The sequence below is a fragment of the Temnothorax nylanderi genome, unplaced genomic scaffold (assembly GCF_030848795.1).
Source record: "Temnothorax nylanderi isolate EJ_2023f unplaced genomic scaffold, tnyl_v1.0 TNYL_tig0164_pilon, whole genome shotgun sequence".
NCBI lineage: Eukaryota > Metazoa > Arthropoda > Insecta > Hymenoptera > Formicidae > Temnothorax > Temnothorax nylanderi.
In genome coordinates, this window is record NW_027249226.1 from 261,521 (window position 1) to 276,120 (window position 14,600).

Sequence of the window (14,600 nt, forward strand, 5' to 3'; positions counted from 1 at the left end):
TGGGATTAGTGGCGCGGTCGCGCGGTCAGCCAATCAGCAAGCGAGACGCAGAATGCGCCTCTCTGATTATTTAGGACTCTAGTGACTATAGTGAGAAAGCATTGGCGCTTGGCGCGTTGTGGCATCCCTGTCAAGGGAGGAGGGTGGGGGAAAGGCATGCCGTATTGCCGTGCCGTCTGTGAAAACGGTATTAAAACGAAATAAAACGGGCCGTAGGTTCTGCAAGAGGATCTCTGACCGTGCGGTATTTTGGGTACAATATCGAGATACCGGATTTATATAAATTAACCGATCGATCGGACGTATACACTGTCGATGGCACTATGATCGATACTGTTCGCACGCCCCGCGGCAGTCCGTGGACGTAAAAACTCGATGATCTCGACGCATGGTGTCTTGCTGACAGAGTGAGGAGTGACACGACGGAGAGTGATAACTTCCCAGTTCCCCGGGAAGAAAACGAGTTTTTCTAGCGATTCGCGGAAAAAGGTAAGGGGACCGAGGGGACGACGGGATGCCTGTGAGTTAGTGTGAGTCCCGTGGGATACCTCGCCCTCGCGACATCCGACTTCGTGCAATCGACGGCAATCGTCACTCGTAGGTCGTAGGACTCGTAGGAGCGACCAAGCCGCCGCGCCGAGACGTTCCGCGAGAGACGAAGAGCTCGCGCCGCGCCGCTCGCGGCTAATATTACGACGTGACTCACGCGACTTGCACGTATATACGTACGCACGCTCGCTCCAACTGCTCCAAGTGCGAGGGCCGTTACCGTTCGCGTATATTCGGCGAGCTTTATCAACGCTCCGCGTCTCTCGCGATCTTGGTCGAGCGAGCGCGAGCGGAGCGACGCGCATGAATCTCTTTCCTCGATTCCGCCGTCACGCCGAATCTTCTCCAGGTGGAATTGCGAGACCGACCGATTGCGTGATACGTCAATTTAATTGTCGGCCCTAACCTCGCATAATCGCGATAACTTGTTCGCGCGATCTCTTTCTCCCCCCCCCCCCTCCCTCTCTCTCTCTCTCTCTCTCTCTCTCTCTCTCTCTCTCTCTCTCTCTCTCTCTCTCTCTCTCCTCTCTCTCTCTCTCTCTCTCTCTCTCTCTCTCTCTCTCTCTCTTTCTCTGTCTCAGGCGCATAGCAGAGAAAGAGAAAGAGAGATGTCAGTTTAACGACGAAAAAAAATTCAGTTACGTTGTTCCTTCGACCGCCCTCGACCTCGGTATTCGGCTTCGAGATTTCCGTCTAACCCGTTTGATAACGAGCGTTCTTGTCGCTCGTGGTAAGAATATTAAAAATTTGTCTCGCTCGCACGAGAGATGCACGCTCTCGCGTCTCGCGCTGCACCCCGCCAGCCCTGCGCTCCCTGCGTATTAATTATATGTCGATCTCTCTTTCGCATTTTTTCCCATTATTTCACGCTTTATCGCTCCCTCGGAAAAGTCGACGTCTCTCGTCACGTGCGCTTATCGGTAACATGGGCATCGACTTTCCGGAAATAGCGCGTATTATTTGCGAGATATATGTACATACTCTCGTTTAATCGTATGCGCGCATTACGCGCATACAATCATTTGCACTACGATGAGATTACATTATTCTCAATGTCATCTCGTTTTCCTTTTAACGCGTCCCTCCCTCGGCGTTTCCTTCGCCTAGCGTAAGTCGCGTTTAATGCTCTACGTCACTCTACGAGTATTTTTAAACAGTTGATTTTTTAGCGAGTAAATCTACATAAGGCCTATTCTTTTTAGCTGAACTTCTTGCACAGCTCATCTTTTCTTTTTTTTCTGTCCAACGTGAAAAGGAAAAGAGGAAAGCTGAACCGTGCAAGAAGTTCAGCTAAAAAGAACAGGCCTATGTATTATGTTATATTATCCTGTCTACATACCATACACACACGCGCGCACACACGCACACACACACACACACACACACACACACACACACACACACACTACTGTTCAAAAGTTTGGAAGCACTACCTTCCTAAGAAAAACAATAGTGGTGCCAATAAAATTCTCTATTCTTCCTTCTATTCTATTCTCTAAATGGAATTTTTCCTTTGAAAATGATTAAAAACAAATAATACTGTGTTCAATAGTTGAAACACACAGTAAAGTTTCTCATATATGATGGTTTTAGAAGTTTTGCTGATAAAATATGATGGTAGAAATCAAACTTTGACATACTTGCTACACAGTTTGACATTTTCCGACAGAAACCAAGCAGAATCTATGAAACGTAGATTCCATTCTATTATTTTACTGTCAAGTTGTATCAGCAAGTATTGTTGAAACATGAGCTTAATGCAGACATGTTTGATAATAATTTGCCAATTTTTAATCACATTTACTGCTGGTATATTACACACAATTTATTTATTGTTTAAAAAAGTATATTATATATATTTTATATATATCTATTATATACCTATGTATATAGGGTGTCCCATGATTCGATGTCCATACATTATGCTTCCTACAATCATTGAAAGTTGATGTGAATATTTGAAACATTTTCAAATAAATACCTCCAGACTACTTTCTTTGAGGGCATATGAAGTCAATAGTTTATGCAGAACAATCTCGCAATAGGGATGAACTTGTGAACAGAATTATGGATGCAGCAACGCAAGTAAGAAATTCTCCTGGCATGGTGGAGCGAGCTGTTAGATCACTTTTACGCAGGGCAAGACTTTGTATTGAATCTGCAGAAGATAATTTTGAACAGAATTTATAATACATTTGTAAATATATAAGTTAAATTAAATGTATTTTTTCTTTCCTTTCTCAAATATTCACATCAACTTTCAATGGTTGTAGTTCTGTTAGGAAGCATTTACAGACATATGTTTATTAAACATTTTCAACTCTAAATAACTTCTAAATGACTTCAATAATACGTCCTTAATGTATGGACCTCGAATTATGGGACACTCTGTATGTAAAATGAATATATTTTAAGTATCTATATATTGGTCATTTCCTGCAACAATAACATAACTAAAAAAAAACCAAGTTTTCTAGAAAATGAGTTGAATATTTTAAATCACTAAAATTTTGTAATATTATTTTTAAATGCGATTTTGATGTAATAGGTGATTGTAGATAGAGGAATAAAAGTATCTAGCTATATATTAGTTTTTGATTCAATGTATTAAGTTCTCACCATTCTTTTGAGTAAACAATTCAAAGATAACCGTTTTTAAGTTGTGCTATTGTTGTAATGTAGCAAATGAGCTATATTTTTTAATACATACAACAAAATTATATATATATATATAAAGATAATTTTGTTGTAAAGATAATGTATTATACTTTAAAAACGGATATATTATCATCAAGAGATATTTACAATGGAAACAATGAAGCTAAGCGTTTCTTAAGCGTTAATTTAAGAGAGGAACATGGCTTGAGTAAAAATTTTTATTCTAGTGAACAGAGGGATGCCACGTAGCAAGCGAAGAGGACCTTCCAGCACAAACCACAATCATACTCCCATTGATATGTCAGTATCTGGTGCACATGAAGAAAGTTTACCTAGGCATCCTTCAAAACGGTTAAGACATACCTCTAGGTTTGAAACCATATTTTATAATAACAGTATATAAATATATACTGATATTTGTTGAATTATGTCTAACAATATTCTATCATTACGTTATAAAATAAGAAAAATTAATAATTTTAAAGGCCATCTTAACTTGGACTGTATCCAGTGTCTTTTTAATACAGTACTTTCTTAATTGTCACGTATATATTATTAATCCATTATTGAGTTAAATAAAAGAAGTTTTTATTTTGTTTTCAATAAACGAATAATATTGTTGCAGTGCCAGACGATATACAAAATCTGACGATATATCCAATGCGTCAACATTTTCCCAAAAACGTTGCATCACCTGGTTCAGGGAATACACCTCACCAGATGACGCGGACACTCTCGGACCCGAAGGAATGGAAAAGTTTTGTGAGGATATCGGTGTAGAACCTGAAAATGTAGTGATGCTCGTTCTCGCATACAGGATGAACGCCCGTCAAATGGGCTTCTTCACACTGAGCGAATGGCTTAAAGGATTCTCGGAGCTGCAGTGCGACTCGATTAGTAAAATACAACAGAAGCTCGAGTACCTAAGGAATCAATTAAACGACGCATATACATTTAAGGGAATCTACAGATATGCTTACGATTTCGCTAGAGTATGTGCGACGTTATCTGTATTAACAGTGTTCGGATATACACGTACATGGGTGTAGACATCAAAACGCTTTTATCTATAGCCTCTGATGATTTCGCTTAAACTTACAGGACAAAGATCAGCGTAGCATGGACATGGAAACGGCAAGAGTAATGTTACAACTGCTTTTGGGAAAACATTGGCCATTGTTTACGCAGTTTGCTCAGTTCCTAGATCAATCAAAGTACAAAGTGATCAATAAAGATCAATGGTGCAACATATTAGAATTTTCACGTACAATCAATCATGACTTATCTAATTATGATTTAGACGGAGCGTGTAAGTGCACAGGAGGAAACGTTTATATTGATTCTAATGAAAAACGTAGTAGATTAGTTTACATACATAGTATTGTACTTAACATACGATCCTTTTATAGGGCCAGTAATGCTTGACGAATTTGTCGAGTGGTTAAAAATTCAACGAGGTGAGGGATCGTCCTCAACAGAAGCTAGAGGCAGCTGAAACATCATAAGAATAGTCCATTGAACTAAGAACAATTCGTTTCTTTTTATCATAATATTCTGTAATTAACGAAATTTCTCTGTTTATAAATATCATAATCTCGCAATATTTCAATTACCATCATTCATACTATTTTTTTTTATATGATTAAATGATAGTGATGTATTGTAAGTAGCTTATCTTAATATAATTCACAGTATCTTCCTATATAGATCTGGCTGAAAATTTTCATTTGATTCATTGTTTTACTTATCGTCACTTGCAATTAATCCAGGGTTCGCCGCGGAAACTCTTGTGATTAGAAATAAAACTATTTTGATATAATATTTACTTGTGCAATTTATAAAAATAATTTGGGATATCAAATTCGTGGATAAGTGAGTTGAACTGATAATACATTTTTCAAATTGAATAAAACGATAATTGCTATTGACTTCCAGTGATTGTAGACTGTACGTTTTTGTGTAATTGCAGATCAAACGGTCTCACTACGTATATCTTGATACGTTGTTAGATACGTTATCTGAATAAATTGATCAAGAGTCATGTATAACTTTCACATTCCACATCACTGAGTTAATATCGAGAAAGTGCATCTGTGAACTTGGGATTTACACAATTTACAACTTTCGAGACAAATTTTGTTGATACTTACCGTGTTATCCCTTACTTCGTCCATTGTAAATCTTATTGTAACGGCTTTTTTTACAAAATTTAGGTATGTATAATATTGTCAATGCGAGACATTAAAAAAATTACACGAATATCACTAAGTAGACTCATTGGTGAGGTGAAACACTATGCAGGTGCTACTACAACGTTTAATACTCTAAAGGCAGTACCATAAAAAGTGTCAATATCATGCGCTATTTAGTCAAAATTAAGAAATTCCTGTAAATGCTAAAATTATGGATGTATATTAGAATAACGAACTCTCTTATTAAAACAATATTTATTAAGTATATCTATTTCCCGATATCTTTCAAATTTATTGATATCACAGACTATGCTTTATTAATAAGGACGCAAAATGCACTGTCAAAAGAAGACCTGTTTCATAATTATTTATTTATAGAAGCCTCCCTATTAATACGTCTTTGATATCATTGTCTGGTTCAGTAATCTTAACAATCTGTGTGTTGAAATCAATCGTTATCTTATTTATAATTTCTATGATCGTTTCTCGCATCTCGAATTTTGAACATCGAGATGTGATACCTTAGAACATCGCCAAGAATTTTTGCGAAGTTTTTGAAACTCGTGTGTATATGGTATAATTATATAAGACAACTATATGTAAAATATATTAATTTGATAAAGTGCTAACCATTTTTATTCAATAAATTTACAAAACTTTTAAACTTATACGTCACCGAAGTCGTTCCGTAAATCAATTTAATAAAAAAAAAAAAAAAAAAACGTAACGAACTCGACAATATCAATCTGTACATTTCTTCAATTATTAAAGTAAATACCTGCATATTTTTTCGCATATTTATTTCTCTGCTATGAAGGATGTAATTAGTATTATATTAACAATGGTGATTTTTGCATTTATACCTATAGCTTCTAAACGCAATAAACATAGAATTTCTGTATAAAATGTTTATTGAACATTTGTAGGTTTACATAGTTGGCAAGTAAGTTAACAATGCGAATTATAATTACAGGATGTTGCAATATTACTGCCATTACTGGAGAGTGTAATGTATTGGATGATAATAAGAAGCGAATAAAATACCTTTTTCAATATCATTCAGCTATCATTCTCGACTGTCGTTTTTTATTAAAACATTACATATGAAACGTCATTATAGAGATATAAACAGAAGCGCATATAGCTGCGTAAGAGTCTTTATTAACAAAATTTTCTCGCTTGAATCTTTAATAATGTATCGCGCATTTTTTGATGCGCTACAATTATCTATACATTGCCTATACCATAAACGTAAAAAAAAGGTCGAACTTAAATAACTTAATATGGCTATAGCTAATACATTTTATACGTAAACGATTGTACGAAACTATCGTATACTAAAAAAAAAAAAAATGCTCGACGCATTTATGCAGCACAGCCTTGACTAAAGTACTACTATAATCATGAGGAAAACCGACACTGCCCTAAAGTGAGAATAGAAATACTGCCAATAGTTAAGAAAAGACATAAATATCTACCCTTGATAGGTATCCTGAACAGCCTGGCGCACATCTTTAACGAGGACGTATACAACAATATGCTATCGAGATCCTCACCCGGAGTGGTTTGATATACGAATGGCCGTATACGTATCTCATGTCCTACAGCCCGGATCGTGGAGCAGGCATTCGTTAAACGAGCAGCCTGAAAGGAAGATATATTAATGAATCAATCGGCAAGAGAAATGATGCGACACGACGACGCGACGATGATATACCTGTATAAATGGAGCGACCGAAATCAGAATCCACAATATAACGTTTATTACGTTGATATACGTAACAGGATTGTTATCCCCGTCGTTGACGTAGTATTGAAACAACCACACGAGACCCGCAGCCGCCCAGGACAGATTGACTATAGTGTAAATGCAGACAGCTGGTCCTAATTCGTCGTTGAAGTATTTCAGGAGCTTCTTGAACTCATCGATGTCCTGCAATCCACAAACAAAGGGAAATTTGTTGATAGAATAAACGAATAAGAACAATTAGAGCAAATTAAATAATAAACAGCTTATTTATACACCAACTACAAAATTCGATTCAAGGTTGAGCCTAATATGATAAAATGAGTATCGTTTTTTTTCCTTTATGCTTACTTCTTACCAGTCCTCAATTTAATTTCTTGTGCAGAAGATTTCTCAATATTTTGAAACCAGTTTTGATTTTTAATAAGATTCATTCTTCAGTCGACGGCTATAACGCGGACATTAAAGCCTCTTGCACAATAGGCGATAGCGATAGCGACAGCGACAAGGTTGCCGACAAAGCTATACCTTTGTCGGCAATTTTGTCGCTATCGCTATCGCTATCGCTTATTGTGCAAGGGGCTTAATTCGTTGAACGTAAAACATTAGGAATTATATTTGACATTACAATAATGTAGAACGTCAGGTCGAGGCCGGTTTCAAAGCACTGAGGAATCTTGTGCGCACAAGGAGTCCAATTGGAGACTCCTCCAATTATAATGCATAAAGAAAAAGATATAATCATTTTATCGCACATACATTTGTGTCTTCGACTCCTGTTGGCCTCAAAATTTTGATATTTATTTATTTCTCTTTTCAGATGTAAAATAAAAGATTGTTGTAACATATGGATCACAGACCCTCATCCAATCGATGGGCAGTAGAATATGTTGGAGCAACTTGCCGCGTAGAAAGTAAAGATGCGACATCAGTAACTGTCCTTGCAGACAGTAGCTTGTTATAATGGTTCCCTGAACCATGTCGTGCCATAAAGTGCAGACGATAAGGAATACCTTCAACATTATCTTCACCTGATACGGACTACGGGATAAAATGTGAATACTTTAATTTATTTTTGTCCTCCCGAAGCAATAGTTTCCATTCTCATGCACGTTTACACGTGCGTTTATAATGCGTAGCTACCTGTTTTCCATCCACTGAAATACAATATTTCTTTCCGCCATCTGAATGTTCACTGTAACCAGTGCCATAATCATCCATACGATGCTCAACGCTATGAACAGCCAAAGTATGTGCACAAGGCGCTTCTGATTACCACGATTTATCGGATTCGAAGAGAGCAGAAACGCTCTCTCCATCAGATTCTGCAGCTGCTCGTTTTCCTTGACGCGAAATAGATATATTGTGTACAAATAGGCTGCTAAATGTAATACACTTGGAATTAAGTAGCTGAATATCACGTTTCCATAGCAAGACGGTTCTTGCGTCCGTTCCCCGACGTCCAACGCGTTTTTTTCCAAGGCTAATATTTTGTAACAGAATCCTCGATCTCTCCTAAAAACGACGGCAAGTGCGTGTATCTTATTACAGCACTCATAAATTAAATATAAGTTAATAATTTCTTCTATATCTTCCACTTTTTATTATTCTTATGATACATAACGCATGTAAAAATAGGATAATAAATTACCTGAAGCAAGCCATATATTGTAAAATATATCCAATACACATAAATATAGTAACTTGCACAGTATGAAAATTTGCTAAAATGGAACATCGTAAAAAATGATCGGAGTCATCGCTGCTAGTTGGTCTCAGTCCCATTACTCCCAATAGCCTCAGATAAGGCCTCAGTATTTTATGTTTACAATAATGAAGTACAGCTGATGTACTAATGAAGTTCTCATAATCCTCAGTAATTTCACCCACTTGCTACGCAACAGACAAATCGGTTTTAACTTGAGATTGCATAAAACTCCATGTTATGTATTGTAAAATCTAAACAATAAGATGCCGAATTGTCCGTTGTTTATTAAAAATTGTTATTCTAACTACAATGTATCAACTTACATCAGTGCTTTGAAAAGTTGTCGTTATACTCGTTAATATAGATGGTACCTCCGTATACTCTTCATAATTTTGTTGAGGTGGATCTTTATTATTTTTGGATTTATTATTACAATCAATCTGCAAATAATTTTATTACATTAATTTCGTCTTGTTATTGTATAAGTTATATAGACAAAGTGATTATTTATATACATTTTATTTTTTTAATTTCAATAAATATCTTATAATTAGAGAAAAGATGTATTATACTATAATTATGCACGTATATATATACGTATATATGTATGTATCAATCGTACTTCTAAGTTATTAAAATTAATGGACACACACACACAGGCAAACACACATTAAAATATAAACTTTATAAAAATATCATGAGAGAATTACCATATTAATTCAATAACGTCAGAGATTATAAATTATGATCAGAGAAATCAATTTTGTATATATTGCGCTCTTCTATATAGGTAAATAATTATATCGAGTATATCTTAAAGATAATACTCGCAAGATAATTTGATTGCTTAATACTTGTTTATATCTAAATCCAAACAAGATTCTATAACTCAATATTAAACTTCAAGGCTAACAAGTTGGTACATTAGGAAAAATAGAAAGCAATATTTCAATTTGATATAACATCTAACGTGCAAAGTTGTAATAATAAGACTTGTACAATCTGCTGTAACCGGATTTGTGGAAAAGTCGATTTATCAATTAAAATAATAGTAACTCACCGACGCCATTTGGAACTCCTTGGCCAAGGAGTACACTGCTTTCGGAACTTCAGAAGAAAATATTTATATCAATAGTTTGACATGTGGCTCACCCTAACATATGAATATAAATCATATCAGCTCCGAGATGACATTTCACCTTTGCTCAGAGATATCCGCGTGCATCACGGCTAAGGCAAATCGTTGCATTTGTGCAAGAACACGGTGCGGATTATAGAGCAAAGCAACAAGTGAATAAAAAAATTTTTATATTTACAATATTATAATACAAAGGTATTAATAAATTAACATTTGTAAATGTGTAAATTAACGTTTCTTCCTTAAAATACTCCCTGCGGGTCGTAACACGTTGTACTCTGTTCTACGACGTTTTACTTCTGCGCGTTTTTTCTATAAAAAAATAAAACAAATAAAAGACAATAAATATAAAGTACATTTTGATCTGTAATCAAATTAAATGTCAGTGGATATACCTTCCCAATAACAAAAGTCATCTCCCTACTGCCGCGCGAACCGGATACTTTAATATTATGCGTCTCTTCATTCTCCAATCTTTCGCCAAACGTTGCTCTATGGAACATTACAACACGATTTTAAATGATTCGAAATCCAAAACGAGTAATACTTAGAGCCACTATTTCCTACATCTGTTAACTTCTTACCGACCATTAACTTCTCAAAATAGCCAATAGGAGTTGGCTATTTCGATAGTTAATGGTCGGTTAAAAATTAACAGACATTGGAATTAGTGGCTCTTAAAGAATCAAAGTAAGATTAGTATTTACTTGTTTCGTTTTTTCCTTTCCGGCCCACCTTCCTCGAATTTCACCTCACGTTTAATCTCGTTCATCCTCGGTTCATTTCTCGCAATCAAATTATCGTCATCCTCGTTCTCCTGTTCCTTCTCTCTTTCGTTTTTCTTGATTAACCGATAATTCTTTCGAACTTCTTTAGCCCACGGTTTCTCATCGTCTGAGCTATCGTCGTCAGAGCTATCATGAACGAAACTTTCATCTGAGCTATTGTCTTTAAAAGAAAAATATATATGAGAATTTTTTTTATATATGCAAAAGACTTGTCCACTGAAAGAAAAGCATTACTTTAAATCTTTTCGTTTTACCTTTCGGCTCATCCTCATCAGGTTTATTTTGAGCTTCTTCTTCTTCTTGCGCCAACCGCTGTTGCAATTTCTTAGCTTTACTTTTAGCAAGTTGAGAAATAACAGGATTCAATAAAGAATACTCCTCAGAGTCTTTATCGACTTGGAAATCAGGATTGTTAAAGAGAGCTTTAAATCGTTCGTCTTTCAGCAGATTAGAAGACGTTTGTTTCTTTTTGTTATTAACATTTGCATTCTCCATTAATTTCAATGCCAGCTCCTGATTTACACTTGGCAACTTTTGCACCTGTTTTTATTGGAAGAAAAAAAAGTAAATTAATAAAGTGTCAATTTTTTAAGTATTATATACAAATACAATAAAAAATAGAACTTGATATATTAACTAATGATAAAATCAAATTGAAAGATACCTGTACTCTGCTGACGGTCTCCTCTTTAATCTTATCGCGAATTCTCCTCTTCTTATATTCTTCGAATTCAAACGGTTTCATTACATCTCTTGCTTTTCTGTATAATCGCATATCCATAAAGTAACCGTGCATATAAGCCCTCAATAGATTAGTGCCCTTCAGATGCGAAAGACCTAATTCGTCCAATTCCTTATCGGTTACAAATTTGTAATCATCGTAGATGATGTCATAATTCAGCTCTTCCAATTCCTCTGTAAGATTGTCGAGGAAACTGCACCAATAAGGGGCAGGGCCAAGACTAGGGATGTAATAAATTTGCATTTTCGTAGTTTCATTAGCCATCAGTAGCATACCGCTGTTCGGTATGACAGACAAATCATTGAAGTTGTGTTGAGCCTCTATGGAAGTGTAAAGTTTACCCTGAAGAAAGAAAAAATAATTCCATGAGATTGTAATTTGTAGGACAAAATATATTATTTTATAGATTACATTTTGACTATATATATATACGATATATAAAGCTTAACTTTCAGAAATAGTAAATTTTACTCACGCTATCCCTTTCCCATATTTTCGTAATAGAACTATCCATAGAGTAAACGAGATCCATCTTTTGGTGGAAATCTATGCACTTGATCGGTAATCCGTACATATGGTCCTTAGTTAAAAACGGTTTATTAGATCTTATATCATATAAAAATACATGTCCTGTTGATGTCCCAACTCCCAAATTCAATCCTCCTTGAAATTTCAAGGCGGTAATTGCAGGAACTGTCTTCAAACTGATGGAAAAAAGTTAATTGTATAAATCTAGAAGATAGAATCCAATAAGAAGTATAAATTCCGCTCTTATGTCTTACTTTTCTTGAGTGATGCAGTGCAAGGCGCAATCGAGTATACCCACTCTATTCCTCACTCTCGGATCCCAAGCTTCAATTTTTCCCTCTTGAGTGCCGACCGTGAGTAAATGATGCAACGGATTTATCTCGCATTTATTTAACGATGTCCCTTCCGTTTCGAACGGTTGCAAAAATTGGCCGCGTTCAAGATTTATTCTGTATATCTTATTACTGCAAAAACACATGTCATAACAATTTTCTGTGGTTTTAGATATATACGTACATATTTTTCTAATATAAATTTATTTGAATAATGATCATAGCAAATGAGCTGTGCGATCTGAGACTTTTAGAACTGACCTATCGCCTACGATAAAAATATCGCATGACGGATAGTGATATTTCAGATCCCTCCCAAAGTTTGGCACTCTGAGCTTATAATATTTTCCATGAGCGGCGTGAAATTCAACGCTGCGATCGCATTGCAAAAATATTATCTAAAAAAAAAACACGATAAGATTAATAAAATTCTTCTGATTCCAGTCGATCCATACACATTATTTTAACAATATAATTGACATATAATTGACTGACAAGGGAAGGCTGAAAACTGAACTCCATTGATTTCGATAACAGGATTTATAAAGAAAGTTCCTCTGAATATAATAATACCCTTATTTGTGTGCAGATGGTCAACCGTTTCCGAGATATTTTAATAATAAATTTAGTAACGTCTTTATAGTAGGATTTATTAGGACACTCACATATGAGTATATTTTTGATGTAGTGGAACCCCGAAATTAATTAATTTTTTTTATTATATAATAATGTTTTATAACAAAAATAATTATTGTTAAAATATAATTTTAAAATAAAAAACGTATATTATATAAATTCTAATATAAACAGTCATGATATAAAGTCTACAAATTATGAAGCGGTTACCATATTCACTATCCCATAAATACTCATAAGTGTGTGAGTATCCATTAGAGTGTATTAACACTCTACTCTAAAGATGCTACTAAATTTATTATTAAAATATTTCAAAAATGGTTGACTGTCTGCACCTAAATAGAGGTATATCATTACATTCTCTGTACTTTCTCTATAAATCCTATCTGTTTCATCGAAATCGGTGAAGTTCAGTTATGAGCCTTTTCTTGTGAGTCTATGTACCTTGTACAAACTGTTTTATAGATCTTTGTTCAACAATGGTACTTACTTTGCTATAGTCGTCCGATATTGTTTCAAAGGTAACTACTTCAGAATCGAAACATCTCTCAAATTTCAATGCCAAATTATGTACGTCAAAACATTTCACACGTGGTTTATAAATTCCCGTTGCGAGTATGTACTGCTCATCTTTAGAAACCCTAATAGACGTGCTTACGCCGGGCATGTCAAAGTCTTGTATAAGTTCGATACGTCGTCGTATATCTAACATTAGATGATAGCATTAGATATTAATATAATATCAACATTAAATATATATTTGGAAAAAAACAAGAGTCATAAATATTTTGCCCACAGACCTTTATTTAGATTTTAATAAAAATTATATAAATATAAAATATACTGATAAAAATATAAAAATATACACTCTTTTTCACAAAAAAGCAAAGATTCGAGAAATTATGGTCTCTCAATATTACGAAAGATGTGATTATTAATAAAATAAAAATGATTTTAAGTTAGAAATAATTAACTAATTAATTGCAAAGTTTCAATTCAGTTTAAAAAAACAAGCTTACATTAGTCAAAATCTAAATGCACATCCGTAAACTGAGTATTTACTATTCTCATAAATCGATATATAATTCTTACCGACATTCTTCTTCGATAAACTTCTTCTTTTTCGCTCCGATAACCACTGTAAAGAACAAGAATACACATTGAGATGTTACGCTTAACCTAAAACCCAACTTGATCTTGTATGTGTAGAGGAGCTTTTACCTCGGGGAGAGATTTTCCAGCGCTAAGATTGTAAATCTTTATGTTATTCGGTGCGGAGACCTGCATCCTGACTTTTATATGATGATAAATTATATAAAAAATCCTTTAAAAATCTTTATCCACACATAGCTATACGCTGATAGAAACAGATAGAAAGCAAATAAATGTGGAGCTGATGGAGATGGAATATGGAATACACGTGACACGTGGTTGTAAAATTCGTGATTGGGCGCGTTCAGCAGACCAAGCCGCTCAGTACCAGTCGAACGTGATTGGCTCTTACTTTTAGAACCAACCAATTTAATTAAAAAATACATAAATGTAAATAATTCTAATTTACATATGGAGCTTATATAGACTA

General features: G+C 34.9%; 3 protein-coding genes and 1 long non-coding RNA gene across 9 annotated transcripts; 2 read left to right on the forward strand and 2 right to left on the reverse strand.

Moving 5' to 3' along the window:
* The first annotated feature begins 137 nt into the window (after window positions 1-137).
* Sccro4 (DCN1-like protein SCCRO4) lies at window positions 138-6,457 on the forward strand. Of its 4 annotated transcripts, none has more exons than XM_071715452.1 (5): window positions 138-489; window positions 3,435-3,576; window positions 3,833-4,199; window positions 4,309-4,516; window positions 4,617-6,457. In XM_071715452.1, exons 2-5 carry the CDS (start codon window positions 3,446-3,448, stop codon window positions 4,700-4,702), a joined length of 792 nt encoding a protein of 263 aa, XP_071571553.1. In that variant the 5' UTR covers window positions 138-489; window positions 3,435-3,445; the 3' UTR covers window positions 4,703-6,457. The 4 variants fall into 4 exon arrangements, with proteins under 4 accessions (XP_071571553.1, XP_071571552.1, XP_071571551.1 ...); XM_071715451.1 differs by lacking the exon at window positions 138-489 and adding an exon at window positions 649-898 and having other exon boundaries at window positions 3,435-3,558; XM_071715450.1 differs by lacking the exon at window positions 138-489 and adding an exon at window positions 666-898.
* LOC139777814 (uncharacterized) lies at window positions 3,771-10,059 on the reverse strand. 3 transcript variants are annotated; one of them, XM_071715445.1, is made up of 8 exons: window positions 9,915-10,059; window positions 9,178-9,294; window positions 8,798-9,039; window positions 8,290-8,661; window positions 8,007-8,187; window positions 7,117-7,332; window positions 6,878-7,043; window positions 3,771-4,698 (listed from the first exon to the last, which is right to left on the reverse strand). In XM_071715445.1, exons 1-8 carry the CDS (start codon window positions 9,921-9,923, stop codon window positions 4,679-4,681), a joined length of 1,323 nt encoding a protein of 440 aa, XP_071571546.1. In that variant the 5' UTR covers window positions 9,924-10,059; the 3' UTR covers window positions 3,771-4,678. The 3 variants fall into 3 exon arrangements, with proteins under 3 accessions (XP_071571546.1, XP_071571545.1, XP_071571547.1); XM_071715444.1 differs by lacking the exon at window positions 3,771-4,698 and having other exon boundaries at window positions 6,541-7,043; XM_071715446.1 differs by lacking the exon at window positions 3,771-4,698 and having other exon boundaries at window positions 6,541-7,043; window positions 8,798-9,035; window positions 9,915-10,001.
* LOC139777820 (uncharacterized) lies at window positions 8,060-8,810 on the forward strand. The gene is made up of 2 exons (XR_011719438.1): window positions 8,060-8,201; window positions 8,352-8,810. It is a non-coding gene; the product is annotated as an uncharacterized lncRNA (long non-coding RNA).
* An 86-nt stretch (window positions 10,060-10,145) lies between the features above and the next one.
* On the reverse strand, window positions 10,146-14,550 carry L(2)34fd (lethal (2) 34Fd). Its single transcript, XM_071715440.1, has 11 exons — window positions 14,240-14,550; window positions 14,111-14,156; window positions 13,509-13,723; window positions 12,644-12,780; window positions 12,305-12,514; window positions 11,998-12,226; window positions 11,445-11,864; window positions 11,035-11,320; window positions 10,700-10,940; window positions 10,388-10,484; window positions 10,146-10,304 (listed from the first exon to the last, which is right to left on the reverse strand). Exons 1-11 carry the CDS (start codon window positions 14,303-14,305, stop codon window positions 10,221-10,223), a joined length of 2,031 nt encoding a protein of 676 aa, XP_071571541.1. The 5' UTR covers window positions 14,306-14,550; the 3' UTR covers window positions 10,146-10,220.
* Window positions 14,551-14,600: the final 50 nt, after the last annotated feature.